Genomic DNA, 23,183 nt, shown 5'->3' with positions numbered 1-23,183 from the left:
AAACCCAAAGAGGTGTGTAGAAGGCACAGGAACCACAGATGGTAACATGCTGGTGACCCCAGAGGTAGCCCTAAGTTCAATGTCCTGACAAGCTCAGGTTCTAACCACTAACTCCACCCTGGGGGAAAAAAATGAGAAAACCCATTTCTTACATTTCTTATTAGACGTAACTGCCTCCAGCTGCTTGTTTTAAGATTCTATTTTCACAATTGCCTTAATAAAAATCTATGAAAAAGGCTAAATGGGGATCCCTGGGTGGCACAGCGGTTTGGCACCTGCCTTTGGCCCGGGGCGCGATCCTGGAGACCTGGGATCGAATCCCACGTCGGGCTCCCGGTGCATGGAGCCTGCTTCTCCCTTTGCCTCTGTCTCTGCCTCTCTCTCTCTGTCTGTGACTATCATAAATAAATAAAAATTAAAAAAAAAAAAAGCTAAATGTATTATTTAAACAATATCCTTGAAAGTGAAAATATAAACAAAGACTTCATACCCTTCCTTTTAAATGATTTTTAAAATGCAAATCACCAGAAAGACAAAAATAAATCTCTGAGGTCAAAAGTCACACAGAAGCCAGAGTCCAGACCAGCAGATGAAGAGAAGCTGCAGGGAGGCCTTGGGAGCCTGAGGCAGCTCCTCACACAAGCTGTGTCTCTGCAGGGCCCACTTCAGGGGCGCAGCCTGGGCTCTGCTGCTGCCATTTTGAAATCCTTGCATTTTTAACAAGGAGCCCTACAGTTTCATTTTGCACATCTGTACCACGTCCCACAATCACGTGGCCTTGTTTCCAGGTGGAGTACTGTGCACTCTTGAAGAGCTCTGGCATTAAAAGGTATGGAGATCTGGGTTCTCCTGTTCTGCGAACAGTAATCTATAATGCTGATTTTCCATAATGGGTCACCAGACGGACAGAATAGGAAAAACGTACTAACAACCGCTGGAAGATGCTGTGAGGAGTTATCTGTTCTAATTTTCATAGGTAATCACCACCCAGGACTGTACTATTTCTAATGTCTTCCTGTTATGATAAATGCTGAGAGAGAATAATCGACCTAGAAACACAGAAAGCAATTAGTATCAACAGAGGAAACAAGTCATTTATTTTTGGAATCACAACTATAAAAATGAGATAACATGCTACCTATGAAAAATATTCGAAACAAACTATTAAAACTTTAAAAGTAGAATTTCTTTAAACAGAGGTCATCTGGGCTTATCAGGTTCTACTGCTGAATAGCTGAAACCCCACTTTTCTGGAGGGAAAAGAAGTTTCTGAAACCCATACCTTCTTTTTCTCCCCTCAACACTTCCTATTGTGTCTTACAGAGTTAAGTACAGCACATGTATTATTTAATCAGTATTTTAATGAAGAGCATACTGCAGAAACTCTGTAGGATATAGCCTGAATCTAACAGATCACAGAAACATAATCTCAAAGAATTCACTCACAATGGCACCACAAAAAATGAAGTATCGGTGACTGGCAGGTCCACACAGAGAACACTACTCCCGAGAGCAGTGACAGAGACTTAAAGGAGAGAGAGCGTCTGAAACTCTAAATGAAAAGAGATCAATGCCTTCCAAATTAACATACACATTTAATGCAAATCTGATCAAAATCCAAATGAGAGGGACACCTGGGTGGTTCAGCAGCACAGCATCTGCCTTCGGCTTGGTGTGATTCCAGGGCCCGGGATCAAGTCCCACATCAGGCTCCCCACAGGAAGCCTACTTCTCCCTCTGCCTATGTCTCTGCCTCTCTGTCTCTCTCCTGAATAAAAAAATAAAATCTTTAAAAAAATCCAAACGAGGTATTTTAAAATCTGGCTGAGTGATTATTAAATACACCTAAAAGAATAACTAGATTAAAATAACAGAGAAAACTTAGGGAAAAATTCACTAGTAAGAAATTTTATATTGGGGGAGGGACACATAATTTGATAACAAAATAAGAGAGCACTGAGCTGGCTCAGTCAGAGGAGCATGTGACTCTTCATCTTGGGGTTGTGAGTTCAAGCCCCACACTGGTATACAGATAACTTAAATAAACAAAGTTAAAAATATATATACGAAAGTAAAGCTTGAAATATCTTCTTGCCTGGTACGGAAACAAAAGGGGCATCGATTCTCAACAGAAAGAGTCCTAAGGGGGAAGGGTTTGGGAATCCATAGGCTTTGTACGTTTTATGTTTACGTATAACTGAAAACCTCAAAGCAATTCAGAAACAATATACACTAAATTAAACAGCAAAATACAAAATGGAGAAAATATTTTCAATGAATACAACTCCTAGAAGTTGTAGAAACAACAGAACCAACCAAACAAGCACATGGAAATTCAATTAAAGGAGAAATATAAAAACAAGCCTCACGGGCAGCAGCACAGGCCAAGCCTCCTGGAGATGCCTCTATTACCACCCTGGCCCTCAGACACCTTGGAAGGCAGGCTTTGACGTGGCCACACTTTGCAAGCAAGGACACTGACAGTGTCCACAGCCACGTGCCGGTGAGGGGCAGTAGCGAGGTGGGTCCTGTGACAATGCCCCCACAGGGGGCTACCACAGACTACCCACCACCCACCTCTGCTGTAGTCAAATTAATATTCAAAGACATGCAGATGTGAAACAATCAGATGTCACTTTCACCTTTCAAATTATCAAACATTTTACAAAATAACACTCATCACAATAGCACTGCAATCATGAAAAACTGAGACGGATGCCTGTTAGGATGAGTGGGTCAATAGATCATGATAAAAAGCAAACAATGGGAGGCCATATAACTTTTTTTTTCAAGATCAAATTTGCTAAAACAATTCAGTGACATGGGAAATGCCCACCATGTAATAGTAAAGGGAAAAACCAGAGTGTGGCACTGTTCACAAAATGTGGTCCACAGATAGAAATATAGCTGTATATCTGAAAATGGATCAAAATATAAACAAAGGTTGTCCTTGGTAGTTTTTATTTGCTTCTTTATAAACTTCTATATATTCAGAATTTTCAAACTCTATAATAAAAAGACATTAGGTTTTAAATGCATTTTTATAACAACTCAAAAAGTCAAAGGTCAGAAGACCACACGTTAAAAATCCTTTCCCTTTGCTTCTATCACTTTCCCTCCCAATCCTGCTAAAAAGGCTACAGTCTGCTGTCCTAGGCAAAACCCCCTTCATTCAGCTTCTGAAAGTTGGTAATAAATAGCTTGATACAAAGATAAAAAAATACATGTTGCCTCATACTTTGCATTGCTGATCATGCCTTTTTTCAAGCTCTATTTACACTTCAAAACTGCAGCTGCACTATCTCCTGCATGCTCCTTCCAGGTTGTGCCACACTCTCACAGAAGCGCTCACAGACCATGGAATGGAGCAGTTAGCACCGCAGCCCCAGAAGAGTCTACTCTCAGGGAGGCCTACTGGTCTAGCTGGCCCGGCACCTGGATTCCAGATGTGTTCCCACCTCATCTTTCCTAACCCACACAAGTGGCTCACTGCATCAAACAGCTTGTATCAACCACATGGTTTATGCTCAACATCCTTCCCTCTGGGGGTCTGGGAGGCTGGCAGTGCCAGACAGAGGGTGCCTACGTGACAAGTCACCACTAAGAAATCTGGGCATCGAGTCTTTACACGAACTTAGGCAGACAGACTTTCACGTGTTTTCACAACTCATTCTGGAGAAAATATGCTCATCCCAGGTGACTGCCCTGCAGAAGGCTTTCCTCTGTCCCTCCCCACATACCTTTTCCCTTTTACCGATTTCATTCTGCAGCCTTTCACTGTAATAAGTCGTAGCCACTAATACTATTATATCCTAAGTCCTGTGAGCTCCTCCCAGGACCCAGTGAGTCACAGAACCTGGGGTTGGTTCTGGGACCCAATGCCAGCAGCGCATCCACATTTCCCAAAGAACAGGACACAGATAAACACAGCAGGCACTTCTACAAGCTTAACTCACAGTTTCATTCACAAACCCCTCTTTTGGTATTTGCCTCACTGTTTATCCTTCCCACCCCTTGCCTCCCATAAATCTACATCAGGTGACAAAAATACTTCTTCTCCTAAACCGCCTTTTAGCTGGATTTTAGTAACAATACACAAAGAAGCAGGTAGCAAGTATGTGCAAGTACAGGGATCATAAATTTTTCTTTGAAGAGAGATAATATGGATCCTTTTTAGAAAACTCTGAATCTAGTCATGCCTTGTCAAAGTGGCAGAGCACATAAAAATACAATGAGAAAACTTTCCAGGTTTCTTGGGGGAGGAATATGACAAAGTTCCAAGGGGAAGGAATCAAACCTTTAGGGAAAGAAGAAAGGACACAGATCTTTTATTCACTAGGAGGTAGGGGAGGCAGAAAGTCCTACCCCTCAATACAGTGTCTGGCTGGGAGAGAATAATGTCTGGAAGCTTGAGCAATATCTTATAAAATGGGGCCCCAGTCTACTCCTGAGCACACTGGAATAATGCCTGCTCTGATGTGAAAGGGTGAAGGCGGGTGAAGAATACAGCAGGGCTAGGCAGTCACCAGCCTAAGAACTCAGCTCACCAGACCAGTGTTGGGATCCAAAGCCAAGGAGCATGAGGTATGGCCTCGAGGGGATGAGGAGGACAGCCCTGCCAAATGCAGGGGCCTTGCTTGTGGGCTGCCGACATACTGCTCATCCTGGGTATCTCCCACTGAGAGAGCTTTGGCCCAATCCCTTCTGAGTATCAGGAATCTCACTCGAGGCACAAGAACCAACCAGGGTCTTCTGCTTTTTTTTTTCAGTAAGTTGTAATAATAATAATAGTAAAATCCAAAGGACCGTGTAGCAAAGTCCATGAGACAGAGTCAAGAAAACAGAACAAAGGGCTATCTTGTTCAGAGAAAATACTGTGACAGAGAGGTAGAGCGTCTCAATTGGCCAGTGCTCACTCTGATATCTCACTGGGTTTGTGCTGAGTCTAAACATGGCAGGAATCCTCTGATTATGCATATTTCCTGTAGAGCCAATTCTAAAGATCCTCTCAGCCATTCTGAGACAAATGATTCTATACAACATATTCTACACCAATGCTCTAAATAAACATATACACATCCTCCAAAGGATGAAGATATACTCAGATACACAGGTATATCATGGTGTAACTCATTAAAACAGCTGGTAATTGCTGTGCTGTGAGCCTCACATTTCTGAGAATAATCTGTTAAAAGACTCTGGAGCTGCGAGAGAAGTGCATAGCTATTCTGCTTCATTTTAGGGGCACCATACACCATCCGTCAGTGTGTTTAACATGAGCAAAGGCCAGTCCCCTCTAACTATCCATCTTCAAAATTTAACCAAGATCTGGATGGTGATCACACAAGTGTCTGCTTTATGATAACCTGTCTTATGCATTTCTCAGTGTCAGTGCACAATACAAAGAAGATTAATTACAAAAAAATAAGAGAAAAGCAAGGGAACAGTTAATACACAAAACAGTGGTTAACACAATATACAGAACCAGAAGGAGAGACACAGGGCACTTCAAAGTCCCTGGCAACGGTCCACTTCTTAAACCGTGTAGTGGCTACATGGGTTTTACTGTTTTTTGCATGGTCTGTACACACATCATACATAGAAAAGAACTTATTATCTCACAACTAAAATTTTAAAACAAAAATTTTGTCAGCCATTCCATATGCACATGAGTATGTCTATGCAAGATATATCATAAATTCCCACTGGGATTTTTTAATAAAACTACAATGAATTTGTGGACTAAATTGGTACATCCTCAGAATTCTTATTTTAAGACGGAAAGCTGGAAATGACCCTATACAATCACCAAACTCAGGCTCTGTTTGTAATTTATGTCACATTTAAAGCTGTACCCTTTCCATGCCCCATGACTCCTACTAACCAGTCTGGACCCCTTTCCAGTAACCTCTATGAACATTGTTCTGGTCACTCTACCCCACCGCCAACTGCTCTTGGTCTGCCCTTCCTGAGGATGCCCAGAATCCCTAGAGCCCCACATGTGCCTGTCACCTGGCTCAGCACCAACCTGAGGAGGAAAGGCACCATGCCTGACACATCTATGCCCTGTGTCCAGCACATGTGTTCAATAATCGTTTGTTGATGAATGAATCAGATAAATAAATCCTCCCTTGTCCCCGTTACTTCCTGCCACTCCCTGCAGATGGCCTCATTAGAATCAGGCAGGTTTCTCGGGTCTCACTGATGACAAACAGTGGATAGAGCCACCTCAACACCAGGGACATGATGATAAAGCATTTTATCCTTGACAGAGAGAGAAAGTGTTCTTAAAACACAGGGCAAAGAGCTGTCGTTCCCAACTGCAATGACGTAGCCAGAATTTACTAAATATACCACATGGTACCACAGGAGAGTTTCTCAAAAACTGCAAAGAACATTCCAGTTTGTACTTTTCTAAAATGTGAGAGGAAGCTGATGGCGGCGGCGCCCTCTGCTGCTTCCTCATCACAGAACCACATGCAGAGGAAACGTGTCTCAGTTGCGCTGTCTTCTCACCGTGGAAATGTGTTTTCTAATTGTGAAAACAGATGAAAAGTGAGCTATCCCCATCTCAGCTTCCCATCCTCCTTCATGTTCCTCAGTCTCTCAGTCATGGATAATCATCTGGCCTTCCCTGTGAGCCATCAGCACTAACAGAACAGTGGCTACGGGCCGCCCCACGAGCTGGCAGAGAAAGGCCCTTCCTGATCGCTCTATGATGCAAACGCTTTGAAAAGACAGACCGAGTCATACACACAAGACACATATTCTAGAAGCATGTCCCTGAAAGTACAGATATACAGGAGACAGTGCAGCCCAGTGTTTCAGACCCGCACTCTGGAGACTGGCCTGTGCAGGTGCAGATGGGGCTCTGCCATGCGTGGGCTGCGTATAATTAAAGAACTGACCTACAAGACCAGTTCCAGCCACTTCACCAGTAACACGTGAGAGAAAATACTACCCAACTCACAGGCTTGCTGTGAAGATTAAGTTGAATAATTAATATAAATATAAAACATTCAGTAAGAACCTGTAATGAGCGCCCACAAGTCTGCTGTGTACTATCGTCTTCCTTATTAAGGGCACTGCTTGTATAAGGAATGCACACGAAGCTTCATCAAGGTTACGCTATATTTGTTTAAAACTAGGAGAGGGTAGGTCCTCTCCTCTGAAGTTCTACATACCCATCTAAGATCCCACCTAAAAGATCTAATCCTTGGAGGACCTAGCACAGGCTCTTGAGAGCACAGATCATGTTCATGAGAAAGAATGAAAGCTAAGACGTCCTCAATTAACACTAGCCAGAGGGCACACGCATTTGTACCCTAGGTATAGACCGCTGCACATTAGTAGCACCCTCAATAGGATATACCAGAAAAAGGGATGAGATTTTATTCTCTATTTCAAATAATATAATAAAGTTAAAAGGGTTGAAGTACCGAGAAGAAAGGCAGAACTTTCATGCCTTCATAAAACTGGGAGAACTGTTCCCAGGACAGTACTTCTGCCCTTGAGCAGAGTGCAGTCCAGCCCAGGAGGGCTCACTCTCTAGATCACCTTCCAGTTCTTTCCTGATTCAGACTCCAAGATCTGCAGAAAGAGCACTGAAGAAAAATAAGAAACCCTGAAAATTAAACAATCTAAGCAGCCAACTCAAAAAGCTAAAAAAAGATCAAAATAAACCTAAAGAAACAGATGACTTTCTAGGAAATCATATAAATACTAAAAAAATGATTCAATGAAAAGTAGAAAACCTGATTATAACCAGATCAGAAACAGATTTTTAAAAACAAAACTATAAATAATCTGTGAGTATAAATGGAAAAACACTAAATACCAAATAACTGAAACCAGTAGCTTAGAAATAAGCATACATAATGAGAAGCTTCTGTCAGAGGTTCCAGGATGCTTACTATTAGAAGATACACTGAAGCATTGTATACATTAATAGCATAAAGGAGAAAGAATCATATGATTATCAATAGTTGCCCAAAGATGTATCTGACATTTAAGAACCATTCCCAATTTTTTAAAAAAATCCAACTAATTTAGGAATAGAAAGTTTATTAACTAAACTGCCTTGTATGACCACATAATACAAACCTAGAACATCCCCAGTAATAAAATGCTTTAACTTCCTATTAAGTTAGAAATACCCCCTCATAAACAAGAATTTGACAGTGTCTTTCAAAATTATTGTGCATTTTCCTTAGACCTAGCAACCCTACCCCTAAAAAAGTATTCCAAAGACAAGCTGGCAAAATATAAAAGGATGTATGAAGAAGGCTATTTATTTACTGTGACAGCAAAGACTGGAATCCACAGAAGGAAACCATTAACAAACTGCCCACCTACAGATGGTTTAAAAAGAGAGAATGAGAAAAATCTCTACGTCATTCTAAAGAGTAATCTCCAGAATATATTACTAACAGGGGAAAAGCAAGAAATTAAAAAGGAGTATAGTATGCCTCTTTAAAAAACACTGGGAGAAATAGAAATACATTGATGTATAGCATATATTCAGAAAACAGCATTTAAAGAATAAACCAAAGGCCAATATCCAGGATCATCTTCGGAGGAACAGAGAGAACAGGGATGAAGGACAAGGATAGAAGTAAACCTCTCTGAACTTCCTTGTTTTATAGTTTCAACTATAAACCATGTAAATGTGGGATGTAATTTTTTTTAATGTAAAAAATAAAAGGAAAGCAATCCTGAAAAATAAAAAATCAACTGAAACAAATCACTCTGATTGTATGTCAAAGTGGTAGCATAATCACACAGAGAACTATTTCAGGTGACTTAACTCTCTGGCATGATGTATCTTAAGCCCATAGTGAGGTATAGGGAAATCCTAATTAAAAGGATGTTCAATGGGTTATTTGTAACAATATTGCTATTTTTAAATTATTATAGATTTTGATGTTTGGAACAAAGATTTCCAGCATGAGAAAACATATTCAAGTATTTACTCAAAGTAGTTAATTAAAAACCTTAAAATCTTTCCTTTAATGAAGCATGATTGATTTCTTCCCATTATAAAACCTACAAACTTGTTAGCACTGCCCACCGAAAACCCTAAAAGAAATGAAAACCCAAGGGCAAGGTGCATCTCCAGGGTCCAGATTATGGTTTCTAAATACCATAGTGTAGTGGAAACTAAAAGGAAGCACAGCTCCTCAGAAAAATGACAGTTCCACCTCTGTGCAAGAAACAGACAAGATGAGCTTAGGTATCTGGTCATGTAAGAGCACAAGCAAGCTACCAAGGATGACTAGAGTCATGTCAAAGGAACACAGGAGAAGATGACAATTTGAGCATCACAATAACAATAAAAGAAATAATGACTGAAAATAGACCAAAATACATAAAATACATTTTCTAATCTAGGAGTTCATAATAATATCCCCTCCCCCCCCAAAAAAACCCTCTAAGTCATCTTTGAAGACTGTTAGAGCATTGATCACTATAAATAGAAAGACTCAAGCATGTACCTTGCCCTTCCTGTATTAATTATATTTAAGTTAACAGTTGATAAGAGAAAACTCTTATTTACAGAAGGATCCTACATAATAGGCATACAAGGAATGAAGTAACTAGGGAAACATCATTTTTGCAATCTCAATAAAATAATGCATATAGATGCCCATCATTTGGTAAATATTCATGGAGAAATTTATAATAGAATGAGCAGGCCAAAAATCTCAACCACGGATCAATCTCAATATAATTAATATTTAGACAAATGTCTTAAAAGACACAAATACCAAAGCTTACTCAAGAATAAATAGATAATCTAAGTAGTCCTATATCTATAAAAGAAATTGAAGCTGTAGTTAAAAACCTTCCCAGAAAGAAACCTTCAGGCCTTGATGGCTTCCTGAGGGAATTCCACCGACCATTTCAAGGAGGAATTACTACCAATTCTAAGTAAAATCCAAAAAATCCGAAAGGTATGAATACTTCGCAACCTACTCTATGAAATCAGGAGTGGCCTGAGACCAAAGCCGCATTAAACATTACAACAACTGGGAGATACAAAGGGAGAGAAATAACAAAGATGAAATACTAAAGATCTTACCAATAAATGTGCAAAACTAGTATGAAGAAAATTCTGAAACACTCTAAAAGACATGTAAGTATTTTTGAACTAAATGAAAGACATACCACATTATTGGGTAGGACAAGTCAACAACAAAGATGTCAATTCACTTCAGGTGAATGTCAAATATACATTTGAAATGATTCTAATAAAAATGTCGACAAGCATAGAAAAACCTAGAAATCTTGAGTCAAAAAGCAAAGACTCAAAGACCAATGGGGGTGTATCAAACAAGCACAGAAGCCAGCTTGAAATAGAGCCCACTGATCAAACTAAGGACAATTTTAGCTTCAAAAAGAATAATGTTTGTATTTGTCTATAAATTATTAAATAAATTAAAAACGCAGAGTCCACAATGACCTAAACAACAAGAAGAGGGGGATCCCTGGGTGGCGCAGCGGTTTGGCGCCTGCCTTTGGCCCAGGACGCGATTCTGGAGACCCCGGATCGAATCCCACGTCGAGCTCCCAGTGCATGGAGCCTGCTTCTCCCTCTGCCTGTGTCTCTGCCTCTTTCTCTCTCTCTCTCTCTGTGTAACTATCATAAAATAAATAAAACTTAAAAAAAATTAAAAAAAAAAACAACAAGAAGAGTGTGCACTCAAAATAATTTCCACCATAGGAAGTGATGATAACATCAATTCCTTAATCTGAGTATTGGTGGTCAGAAAAGAAAGGATTAGAGCATTTATCCTGCCACTACAGGAGTTCACCAGTTGATGTGTGGAAATTCTTTATAAAATTTCAGTTAATAAATGTAGAAATATTGACATAATTAGAAAATCATCATTTTCTAAACTCTGAAAGAAATTGATTCAGGCAGAGATTAGTAATGGATGTCAAAACTATTAGAAAAAAAGAATGTTGGAGAATTCACAAATAAAGTATTAAATTTCCCCTATAAAACACTACTACCAAAAATGTTAAACTTGAGGGCCACCTGGGTGGCTCAGTCTGTTAAGCATCTGTCTTTGGCTCAAGTCATGATCCTGAGGTCCTGGGATTGAGCCCTGCATCAGGCTCCGTATTCAGCAGGGACTCTCCTTAAGATTCTCTCTTTCATTCTGCCCCTCCACATCCTTGTGCTGTCTCTCACTATCTCAAATAAATAAATAAAATCTTTTTTTAAATGTTAAACTTGTATCTATATGATTCTGTACATCAAACCTCCATGTTTACAGGACACAGACAAATGAAACCGAGAGGAAACAAGAAGACAAAGCAGAACAGGGGGCATTCTATATTCCTTCTTCCCTTTCATTCAACTGAGCCCCCTCCCTCTCAGCCTACTCCAGTCTCCGTCTCAGTTTTAGTGAGCATGGTAAACATGGATGCAGGATATACAGAAGAGTGGTTTCCCTTCATTCTTATCCTGGACAGGTGCTACACTGGCCCTGTGGGCAAGCTTACCAAATTCCTTTGAGAAAGAAGGGAAGAAGTTTGGGGTAAGAGGAAGAGGCACAGCAGGGCAAAATAGTAAGGAAAGTATCAGCAGAAAACATGAGTAGAGAATATTCCAGAAGGTAGAGAGGTGGTAATGAAAGAGATGGAGCCCGAGGCTAAAGAGACTAGATCTGGCCATGGTATTTCACAAGTCCTAGAATGAGGTGTGGGTATGAGAAGACAGAGTGCCAACAGATGATCAGTGAAGAGACAATTCTTAACTCAAATATAAAAATAGGTCCCTTATTGTCTCTAACCTTTTAATTTCATACTGAAACAAAAAGTCAATTAGTTTCACCTTTCTTGGTAAAGAGATTGCGAAATGTACCACACAGGTAGAAAACTCCACCGCTGTGCATATCAACATGCAGCTGGTAGCCATGTAGTCCATACTCCGGGTTGTCATCCAAAAGAGGAGTATGAGGAGGTAGCTCGTAGGGGCTAAAGAAAGCAAAACAAAACATACACACATTTGTCAACCAGAGATAAAATGTTTAAACTGAAAATACTCCTTAAAAAAATTAACATCTGTCCAAACACCAGCTTCTATCAATCCTCTACAGAGTTCCCAATAGCCTTCCACACCAGGAACTCAAAAGAATTGCTTTGTGTTCCTTTCACCAACTCATATAAAAACAGGAAAAGGAGTGAGTTCTGTAAGTATCCACAAGATGACCACGGATGAATACGTTCCTGGGATCTGCCTAGGATAGCAGCTCGGCAAAGACAACTCTGCTACCCAGAGGTCTCAGTAACCAGAGAACGGAGCTGCTCAACAGGAAAATGCACCAAACAACAGACCTATAGATCAGGAACCAGGCAGAGACCCAAAGCTACGATGAACAAAGTTTTATTCAGTAAGAAAAACCTTACTACATAAAGTAACAAACTCAAAAGCATTCAGGAGCTTTTCAAATAATAATTTTAAAAATGAATGTGAAAGCAGGAGTGAAATAAAAAGCATATTTCCCACCTCAAGACCTTCAAAGTCATTAAAAGACACGTACTATGTTGACCAAGCAAAACACATCTGCAGACCCAACTCAGCCATGGGTCTGTGTGCCTTGCAAGATATAAAAACTCACATTAATGCAAAGAACAGGAAACATCTTGATGCACTGGCATCTTGCAGCAATGAAGCTATTCTGCCCCCATAAATAACATTCTACTAGGGACATAATCCTTAACCCAGAACAAATAAAGCAAATATGTACTCATGAATAATCCAATTATTTTAGCAACAGCTAAGTAATTATGCCTATTGGCTTGTGTCTACTGATTAAAAACAGAATATCTTTGTAGCTACTCTCAGGATATTAAGATGGTATCAACTTCTAATCCTTTATATTTACTGTCAAAAATTTAATACACCCACACATAAATACATACACAGTGGCTGAGCCTAATGTGCTCTTCTCCACAAGGTGATGGAAATGAAGATTTGCCATAACAAAAGCCAGTTCTTCCTCCCTCTGAAAAGTCAATTAGAAAGAATACAATTTTCAACTGAAATATTAATTTTTCACAAGGTCGTTGTGAAGATCACAGCACATTCACGTTACAGATAGATGTCGTTTCTTACAACTCTAAGATCACCACGGTACGAATGCATTATTACTGCTAATACATTATTACTACCCAATAAGACTTATGTGTCATACTGAAAGCAGGACAATTCACCCAAATATGCAGAGCATGCAATACCAAAAGGATTAATGTCCTAGCACTTGTGAAATGTCAAATCACTCTATTACACACGATTGTGAAAATATATGTTAGCTCCAGGTCCCTTCAAACTCTTTACCAAGATAAAGATGGTACTGGTAAGACCTTCACATATACAAGATTAATTCCACAAATACTTAGCATTAGTGGCATACATTCGTCTCTTGAGTACCCACTTGACTTGGCAAAGCCAATGGGGATGAAGGGTTTCACCCACCAGGTTAAGTAGTAGAAAATATGACTGTAGAGGAACAGATATCCATTTCTCCCCAAACTCACAGCAGACACTGTCTGGTGTGGGTAACCCAGAATGGTCAATCCAAGGCACCTCTTTCCAGTAGCCCGCCAGAGGAGGGTCCTCATAACTATGTGGGCCAACAGACTGATGAATTCAAGTCCAGGAAATGTTTAGCAGGCCAAGTGTTGCCTGGGCCAAAAGTCACCCTCACACAGTGAGGGAGGGATGGAAAAACTGGCTGCTTGCAAAGGATGATGAGAGGATGATGCTGTATATCTTGGTTCTGTCTGGTCATAATTTAGAATCACATTTGTAAACTTCTATCTTAAAACACCCACAGACCACGGCCACAGATGCCCACACAACTGGTGTACAGAGAAACATCACACTGTTAACGCTCTTCACTAAAGTGCCTGCCTAGAAAGTAACCCCAGAGGAGGGAGCTGGCCAACAGCCTCACCCCATGAGAAAGGAAACCTCATCAAGTGGGAAAGGAGAAGTCTTCAGACACTGTATCCTGAAGGGCAGATTACACTTAACATCACATGCTTGGGATCAGACACACATGTGCCGCCTGGGTTAAACAGTAAAGTAAGAGACACTCTGGCCAACACAGGATATGAGAGGCGAACAGAGCATGTATTGACTGGAAGAGAAAGGGGGCGATTCCCATGACGTGGAAGAGAGAATGCAGACAAAAACATGCAGGCAGGAACAGGTGGCCTGTAATCCGTGACAGCAAAACAGCAGAGTAGCCTCCACAGAGCAGAGGGTCATTTCGCTGGAAAAATGAAATCGCTAAGAGCGTAAAACAGGTTTCCAGGTTAGTGGACACTCACAGGAACCTCACATTTGGCATCCTGCACAATGGTGAGTAAATGTGGAGTTGGGAGGGAGATGGCACCATGCAGGCAGGGGCTTCAACCTTACCTTCCACAGCCCCACCAGGAGGCCTGGGTGTAGACAGAAGATCCGAATGAGTCTGTCCCAGCCAATCATGGTGGATTCAGTTAAGTTACTCAGATTGTACTTTGCAATTAAAGAAAGCCACCGAGGTCTTTGAACATCCATGCCAAAGAAAGGAAAGAGAGAAATGAGCTTTCACGCCTGGAATGTTATCAATTCTGTCTAGGGTATCTAAAAATACTTTTGAAGAGCATGCTAATAATGTGCACCTTGCTAAGAAATAGTGCATGGAGGGCCAAGGGACACAAACAACTCCTATAACTAAAAAGAAAATGGATACACCCAAATTTCTTGCCCAATTATGTTTTCCTCCTCCTTGCTGTTACTGTCAACTCAACAGCCCAGTCAGAAGTGGAAGAATCATGAGGATGGGAAAGAACCATGTTCTTTCCTCTTCCCCTCAGAAACCAGCACAATGCTAGAGTCAAAAGCAGATTCTCCTATGTATTCATAACCAAGGGAAATAACACCTAAGCAAAGACAAAATATTCTAAATGACAAAAAAGCAGGTGGTATCAGTAGGCTGTCTGAAAGCAGATAACATACCTTTTAAAATTATTATCAAAAATAATTTAGAGTGTGTGAAAATTTTAATACTAGGAAATGAATTTAAACCAAAACCCTGAGTATTGTCATGAAGGAGATCCACTGTGAACTCTATATTAGAATCAGTGTCTAAGAGTAAGTAATAACTCAGATGTGTAAACACAATACTGCTGTTCACCGTAAGACTTAAAAACTGGAATGAAAGATTTCTAGGGACCTAGAGATAGTTCAGGAAATTATAAGGGAGATGAGATCACAGTGGTCAATTAACGCAGCTCAGTATTAGAAGAGGGTCCCTAAAGAGCTGGGGCCACATGGCATTCAAGCATTCTCCTCCAGCACCTAAGGCACCAGCTAGCAGGAGATGTATTCAAATATTCACTAAAAGAATCAGAAAACTAAGGAGTTCAGCTGTGGCACTGTTTCCAAGTGGGGGCATGGGACCAGGAGGCTTTAAGCATCAAAACCAGATCTGCAGTTTCTAGACTACCCTGGTCCCTCCCTCAATTTTCAAAGGACGTTTTATGCTGAAAACCATACTTGTTAGGGAGTGGTGGGGAGCAAGCATGTGTGTGATGTATGACCTAAAAATATACTCCACATAGGTAGAATACATGGAGCAGAAGCAAAACACAGGGTTAGGAACCTAAGTATGGCATCAAGCAAACCTTAAATCCAACCCTAAGGTGCTCAGAAATGGTGTTGTCACTGCCTCTGTGATCATTAGTGTGGACAGATGAGGTCAGGCAGGGTGTGAAAACCTTCCTCTCACACTCTTCAATGGGCCCAAAAGGAGAATACTCATCACCATGGCTCCAGAGCAGTTTAAACAGACTCCACAAAGAACAGGCTAAGTCCTCATGTGCCTTGGCCTCACAGGCCACAGAGAGAGAAATGAAGGCTAATAACTACCCAACATTCCTCCCAAGTTTGGAGAAGAATAAAATAAGCCACAGAATGGAGAACACTTACAGAGGAGAAAACTTAATGAGTCTGACTAGAATGGTATAAACTACAGGAAAATTCAAATAAGGCTTTCACTGTTCTTGAAAAAACTGTCATGGAGGAAACAAAAACGACCCAAATAACAATCCCCAAGTTTCTCCTTTGCTGTCACAGATGCAGATAAGGAATTGTACTTCTGCATGATAAACATATTCACTCTCAAACTTGCAATAAAAGAGCCCATCAAAACACGTTCCTAAAAAACACTTCCAGTGTCTGTTCTGCACAGTTTATCAAATGCTGGCTGAAGTCCACTGAGTTTTATTGGAAATAAATTCCATAAATCAATTTTCCCAATGAATTCTAGCACTTCTCTCACTGTACAGTATCTCGTATTCCTGACTCAGATGGCAGTTTTCAGGAGCACAGGATCTTTAACTGAGCTTTACAATTCAACACTATCCACTTCGTCTTCAGTGACTATCTTAATGTGATCTTGATAATGTCCTAATGCCTATAAATAATATTTCATGATATGACAAGTAACATAGTGTTCAGTCAAATCAGTACAGATTGTGGATTGATTCTCCAAACACAACTGCACAGCACATAATACTACATGAGAAAAATCTTGTGTCCATCATGATACCATATGAAATTTTAGAAATTTATCCAAATAAATGTACCAATTAAAAAAGTAAACATGCTTCCAAATTATCTACAGTAATATCATCAGGGAAAATCATTCACATATCATTCTTCATAGCATTAAGGTTATTTTCAGAATATGCTAAAGCCTGGCTTTATCATCACCAAGAAGCCCAATGCTCTCACATTCTCAGCATGGCAAGTGTAATCACTGAAAATATCCTCAAAGAATCAGCACCAGAGAGTGGAAACTAAAACAAGGTCCCAGATTACAAAGTTGTAAAAATGTGTGTGTCCAGGAAAGCCATGAAAGAATGCTGACCCACCATGACAACACTTTCCATCCCAAGGACACATGTGACCTGAGAGAAACCAAGGGTGAAATCACAGCACACAGGCTGGTAGGAACAATGAGGTGGTAAATGCCATGGCAACATCAAAGGATGCTGGGCAGGGAAGGAGGCATTCCAGCGCAGGACACTGGCCCTGGAGAAGGCAGCCATGACCTCTCTTTACCTCTGCGTTTGCTGTGCATTTTATGTAGGTGCACTTGCTTGCTCAGGAGATCAGGACGCTACAACCAGCAGCAGCTGGCTTTGAGAAGGAAGTGATTAATGACCAGAAGAGTGAGGAGAGACTTCTAATGCATGTGGATGCAGCACAGAACCCCTGAGGACAGAGCCCCTAAGTAAGGACTCTATGCACATCAGCAACATGACACACATCTATCTATCTGACTGATGCCTCTTGACAGTGAAACCTTCTGATCTTCTTCAGAGCAGTCGTGTATGCTAAATACTCCTCACCATCAGCATCACCCCATTCCACACAGGAAGGCTGAGCAGAGAGACTAAGCCCCTTGCACAAGGTCCCACATCCAGTCAGTTCAACAGAAAGGCATATAAAAATAAGAATTATTACCTTATGATCTAATGTTTAACCAATGGTTACTGTATCATTAACTAATGAAGGAAGATATAGCAATTTTATATATCTTTGTGTTAAAATGATTAAAACTAAAAGGCTCAAAAGGTTAGCCCATAAGTCACCTAGGAATTTTGTGAACTAGAATACTATTCTCTGTTATAGATAACCCAAGGTGTGAGGAACCTAAATTTAGATCTAATCATAAATGTTATAAATCCATTCTTTTTCTATTCTATAGTGATCCACATTGCAAAAGAAGCCTTTAAGATGCACTGGTGGTGGGATCCCTGGGTGGCGCAGCGGTGTGGCGCCTGCCTTTGGCCCAGGGCGCGATCCTGGAGCCCCGGGATCGAATCCCACGTCGGGTTCCCAGTGCATGGAGCCTGCTTCTCCCTCTGCCTATGTCTCTGCCTCTCTCTCTCTCTCTCTCTGTGTGACTATCATAAATAAATAAAAATTTTAAAAAAATTAAAAAAAATTTAAGATGCACTGGTGGTATTTTTAAAGTACAAGACTAATAGTATTCTTAAATTACAAGATTAATGGCAACTAGTATTTACATATAAGATGTTCTCACCCAAAGGTTCTGTTGAGTTAGTACTTACCCATTTTTGGAGGGGGGTTTAGACCGGTCCATAAAAACTGGCGTCACACCACACAAATCTAAGGTTGACAATGTGGCTAGCTGTGGCCAGTTTCTGCCATACCATATAATTGTCACTGATGAATCATTTATCAAAAGGTCAATGTGCTGCATGATGTATTCTTTTCCATTTTTTTCTTTCAATATAATTACCCAACCTAAACCAGATATTCTGGAGAAAGAAAAACTAAAAATGTTTGTCTTGCTGCAGGAAAAAAAAAAGTGCTAAGGTCAATTTCACACATCATCTCTAAAGTATCTAGTTCCTGAAAAGCCAAAGTTGAAGTTCTTAGAAAGTACCTGGCACAAATTTTCAGTTCATCAATGATCCTCTCTTTAGACTTTTTCTCCTCATCTAAAAATCACTGAACATTTACCATGTTCTCAGAAGTGGCAAAACACAGACAAGGCAAAGTTCTGCCCAGAAGCAAGGATGCTTTGGATGCTGTCGCTTTATGACAGCAGATTACTAGTTATTTCTGCTTTTGATAAAAACTTCAGACCATTTCTATGGTATATGGAAATACTACATAGCTAATAAGATGCACAGAAACATATGAATATCTCAAGAGACAGTCCCTCACAGTATAAATTGTACCTATGTCCTTATACACACAATACCCTGAGCTTACACCATCATTCTTTTTAAAGTGACATGCATATAAATGTTAAATAGTACCCGCAAGTAACCACGATACCCACTGATCAAGAGGATGCTGCGTACCTGAGGGCCTCTTTGGTTTTAACTGGAAGGCCTGTGTAAGGGTTGACAGGTTTGAGAACCCGCGCTAGCGCTGCTTTTACAGATGCTCTTTGCTTTGTAATATATTCTTTCTTCCAATATCCAGCTTCTTTATCCTCAACCGACAGTAAGTTCATAGATACAGGGGTCTTCTCTGCTGAATTAACTTGCCAATTAGATATTTTAGGTGAAAAGGCAGTTGAATAGATTCTGATCCAAATAAAACTGGGGGAGAAGAGGAACTATGTTAACTATGAGACACTGTCATATACCTGCAGTAGCAATATGTTACCGTAGAGATGCACAATCGTTTGGAAATAGTCCTAGTCCATGAATAAATCAAACGTTTACAGTTGCTCATGTGTTAAAGTGAACTGCAGTTTGAGGTTAAGTGTTTCAGATTCACCAACCCCAGAAACACATACTAAAAGGAAAAGCTTGTTTCCCAGGGTCAAGTTAAAATGAGTGATCTCACGGTATTTGGCATCATCCAAACCACTGCTGTCCTAAAGCAATAATGGAATAAGAGATTACAGAAAAATAACAAGAAATATACAAGGATACTCCTACTGTGTTATCTTAGGTAGATATATTTTTTAAAGGTCGGAAAGGGGGCAGCCCAGGTGGCTCAGTGGTTTGGCGCCTGCCTTCGGCCCAGGGTGTGATCCTGGAGACCCAGGATCGAGTCCCATGTCAGGCTCCTTGCGTGGAGCCTGCTTCTCCCTCTGCCTGTGTCTCTGCCTCCCTCTCTGTGTGTGTCTCTCTCATGAACAAATAAAGAAAATCTTTAAAAAAATAAAAATAAAAAAAATAAAGGTCGGAAAGGAACCATATGTACATACACACAGAGAGAAATGTCAGCAGAGCCACCAGCAACCCCCCAGTGCCACCATGGCAACTGCACCATACAACTACTCTTACATCTTTAAATATATTATTATTGGGGACATGGGAGTAGGAAAATCTTACTTACTTCATCAATTTACAGAAAAAAAATTTATGGCTGATTGTCCTCACACAATTGGTGTTGAATTTGGTACAAGAATAATTGAAGTTAGTGGCCAAAAAATCAAACTGCAGATTTGGGATACAGCAGGACAGGAGAGGCTTAGGGCTGTTACACGAAGCTACTACAGAGGAGCTGCGGGAGCGCTTATGGTGTATGATATCACTAGAAGAAGTACGTATAACCACTTAAGCAGTTGGTTGACAGACGCAAGGAATCTCACGAATCCAAATACGGTAATAATTCTCATAGGAAATAAAGCAGATTTGGAGGCACAGAGAGATGTCACATATGAAGAAGCCAAACAGTTTGCTGAAGAAAATGGCTTATTGTTCCTTGAAGCAAGTGCGAAAACGGGGGGAGAATGTAGAAGATGCTTTCCTGGAGGCTGCCAAGAAAATCTATCAGAACATTCAGGACGGAAGCCTGGATCTGAATGTCGCCGAGTCTGGCGTACAACACAAACCTTCAGCCCCACAGGGAGGCCGGCTAACCAGCGAACCCCAACCCCAGAGAGAAGGCTGTGGCTGCTAGTGACCTCTTTGCCGTCGCTCCCATTTGACCTTTCACCTCTGTCTGTTGGAAGCAGTTCTTTTTACTGCCTCATCTTCTGTACATCTTACTGGGTTTAATTAAAAAAAAAGAAAAAGAAAAAAAACAACTCTGTTGTAAAAACAGTTTAACACAATACTAAACTGCTAAACAACTAGATGTAATCAGGTTATCAAAGGCAAGTAGAGTAATAAATCTCTCCTGCATGGTAAAAAAAAAAAAAAAGAAAAAAGAAAAGAAATGTCAGCAGAATGGAATTGAATGTTTTTTATTTCTATGTTTAAATTTTTCCACAAGGACATGTAATGCTTGCACAAAGAGAGGAATATGCTCAATGAATGAAAAAAATAACAACAGTGTTTTCTGAGCACTGTGGTAAGCATTATTTGAGCATTTGGTAAACCGCAACTACTTTAATCATCAACAAATCCATGAAGTAGCCACTATCATTGTCCCCACTGGACAATGTAATGAGGCCCCAATGTGAAGTTGTGGCCCAGATGGGTCTGTGGATGCTGAGGAAACGGAAGACCCAGGATTGGACCCTCACAGCCTCAACCAGAACTCACACATCCATCCCCTGTGCTTCTCAGCCTCTTCAGGGACAAAGAGATGAACTTGAAGAAACCAAGTAATTCGCCTAAATTCAGAGAGCCCATCAGCCGCAAGGTTGAATTTAAATTCAGCCCCAAGGCAGAGCCTGTGCTCCTCCCGCCCATCACACTGAGAGGCCCAGGAGAAGCCATGGGAGCAGCAGCAGCTGGCAGGGGCCCAAGGGAGCCCAAGATACCTCTCTCCGAGCCAATGCTCTCCTCCAGGGAAAGAAGCAAACTTCTCTTTGGGGGAACTGAGCCATGGCTAAAGTCCATTTCCAACAGCAAAAAGTGAGCTTTACATAAATAAATGTAATAATCTGCTCATTTGTGTCTCTACCTGTTTAGTTCAGCATGGGATGACGTGGCCAGTGGCCAAAAGGCAGCAAGGAGAAGGCAATGCCCACAGAAGAGGATGGCCCCGCACTGCCTGAGATCCGCTGGAGATGCCACGCACTCTGGGGGCCAGCCAGTCACCACCACGACAGCAAGGTGCACTCGGTGGACACTCGATCTGCAGACGTGTCTCCCTGATCCAGGCAGTGCACGCACTTCCCAACACACTCACACGGAATCAGACCCCCGCTGACATCCTTAGATAGCATGCATTTTCAAATCATATCTCACCCCACAGAATCATTTCACACCAAGCTTTCTGCCGTAAGGTGTTTATTTTCTCAGTTCAGAAATTTCTGGACTTTCAGATGTGAGCTAAGAGTATAAAATGATGATTACTTGAGTACAACTAGGTAAATCTGAAACTGTTTCACCAAAATCTCTTGAGTAGGCATTTTTAAAAACTCCCTTTACATAAAAGCTTGTTCACATCTCCTTCAAATTTATTCTACTCATCATTTTACTCCACATAAGTGTTCCCAAATTTCTCACATTGGCGCCACGTGACCTAAAGCTGACTCGATTCTTGTCCATGAGCCAGCATTCCTGAATTACAAAAGAGGAAATGGGATGGAAGGAGCGGAGCCCGAACCCCACACACCTTCAGTTACAACTACACCCAACACCTGTATGAAGAACCACTTTCAACTCATTGGCTTACTGTATTTACTGTAAGTGAAGCTAAACAGAACATTTTACAGAATAGACTGTGCAGATTGTTCCACCTGATACTTGATAAAATACAAATGTCAAGTATAAGATGCATTTAACAAGTACTCAAAACCCAAACACATTCATTTCTGATCACCCAACGCCTCATCCTGTTAAAAAACAAAGGTGATTTTGAGGACAAGAGCGTATTTAGCTACTCTACCAGTCAGGCACAGAAAAACTTCAGTCAAACAAGTTGTTGACAAAATGGGGCCAATTTAATATTCTGATAAACAGTGTTTCCCAGAGTGCTGGAAAATAAACACCCCACATGATGATCCAGATCCAGCCTGACCCACGCTTCCCCGTTACCTCCACGCAGGTGGAGCCCGGTGCTCTTGCTGAGGGATGCGATGTGCGCAGCAAGGAGGCAGCCCCCGCTGATGTAAGGAGGGCTTCAGGGAGACCCCTACCCTCCATACAGGCCTCCCTATTAGTCATCAGTATGACTGGCTACAATAGGTACTCCTGCCCTCTCCAGAAGTAATGCTTAAAACACTCCCCCAAAACATTTATTGTTTACCCATCCAATCATTAAATATGCCCTTTTTGAAGTCTAGCTATAAAATCAGACTATGACTCTTACAAAGAAAATTCAGCATATGCAGGGGCGCATGGGTGGCTCAGTCAGTTGAGTGCCAGACTCTTGATTTTGGCTCAGGTCACAGTCTTGGGGGAGTGAGATTTAACCCCTTGTCAAGCTCCATGCTTAAGGTGGAGCCTGCTTGAAATTCTTGCCTTCTCCCCCCGCCCCCTGGCTCAGGCTTGTGCATGCATTCGCTCTCTAAATAAAAATATTTTTAAAAATAAAAAATAAAATAAAATTCAACAGATGCAATTAAGATATTTCCTATAACAAGAAAACAAACATAAGGGTAATTTCATCAGAAGCTCAGATTTTTAAGGGACAACTCCCAAGAAATGTGGGATAGGCACATAATTCATAATTAAAGTACAAAAGGAAGATTACTAGAGGTATAGCCCCAAATCCACTGGAGGGC

At 40.9% G+C, this 23,183-nt stretch overlaps 1 protein-coding gene and 1 pseudogene across 2 annotated transcripts in view; one reads left to right on the top strand and one right to left on the bottom strand.

The window, feature by feature from the left end:
- LOC129514635 (F-box only protein 15-like) overlaps positions 1-23,183 on the bottom strand; it is a 49,798-nt gene that overhangs the window by 15,861 nt on the left and 10,754 nt on the right. For both annotated transcript variants that reach the window (XM_055333366.1, XM_055333367.1), the window contains exons 4-8: positions 18,907-19,149; positions 18,145-18,354; positions 14,438-14,564; positions 12,934-13,016; positions 11,843-11,985 (exon numbers count right to left, since the gene is read on the bottom strand). In XM_055333366.1, the coding sequence (XP_055189341.1) occupies positions 11,843-11,985; positions 12,934-13,016; positions 14,438-14,564; positions 18,145-18,354; positions 18,907-19,149 (806 nt within the window). The remainder of the gene's footprint in view (positions 1-11,842; positions 11,986-12,933; positions 13,017-14,437; positions 14,565-18,144; positions 18,355-18,906; positions 19,150-23,183) is intronic.
- LOC129514637 (ras-related protein Rab-14-like) lies at positions 19,795-20,559 on the top strand (annotated as a pseudogene).

This window comes from Nyctereutes procyonoides, unplaced genomic scaffold (assembly GCF_905146905.1).
Source record: "Nyctereutes procyonoides isolate TBG_1078 unplaced genomic scaffold, NYPRO_anot_genome, whole genome shotgun sequence".
NCBI lineage: Eukaryota > Metazoa > Chordata > Mammalia > Carnivora > Canidae > Nyctereutes > Nyctereutes procyonoides.
This window is presented reverse-complemented; position numbering and strand designations above follow the sequence as displayed.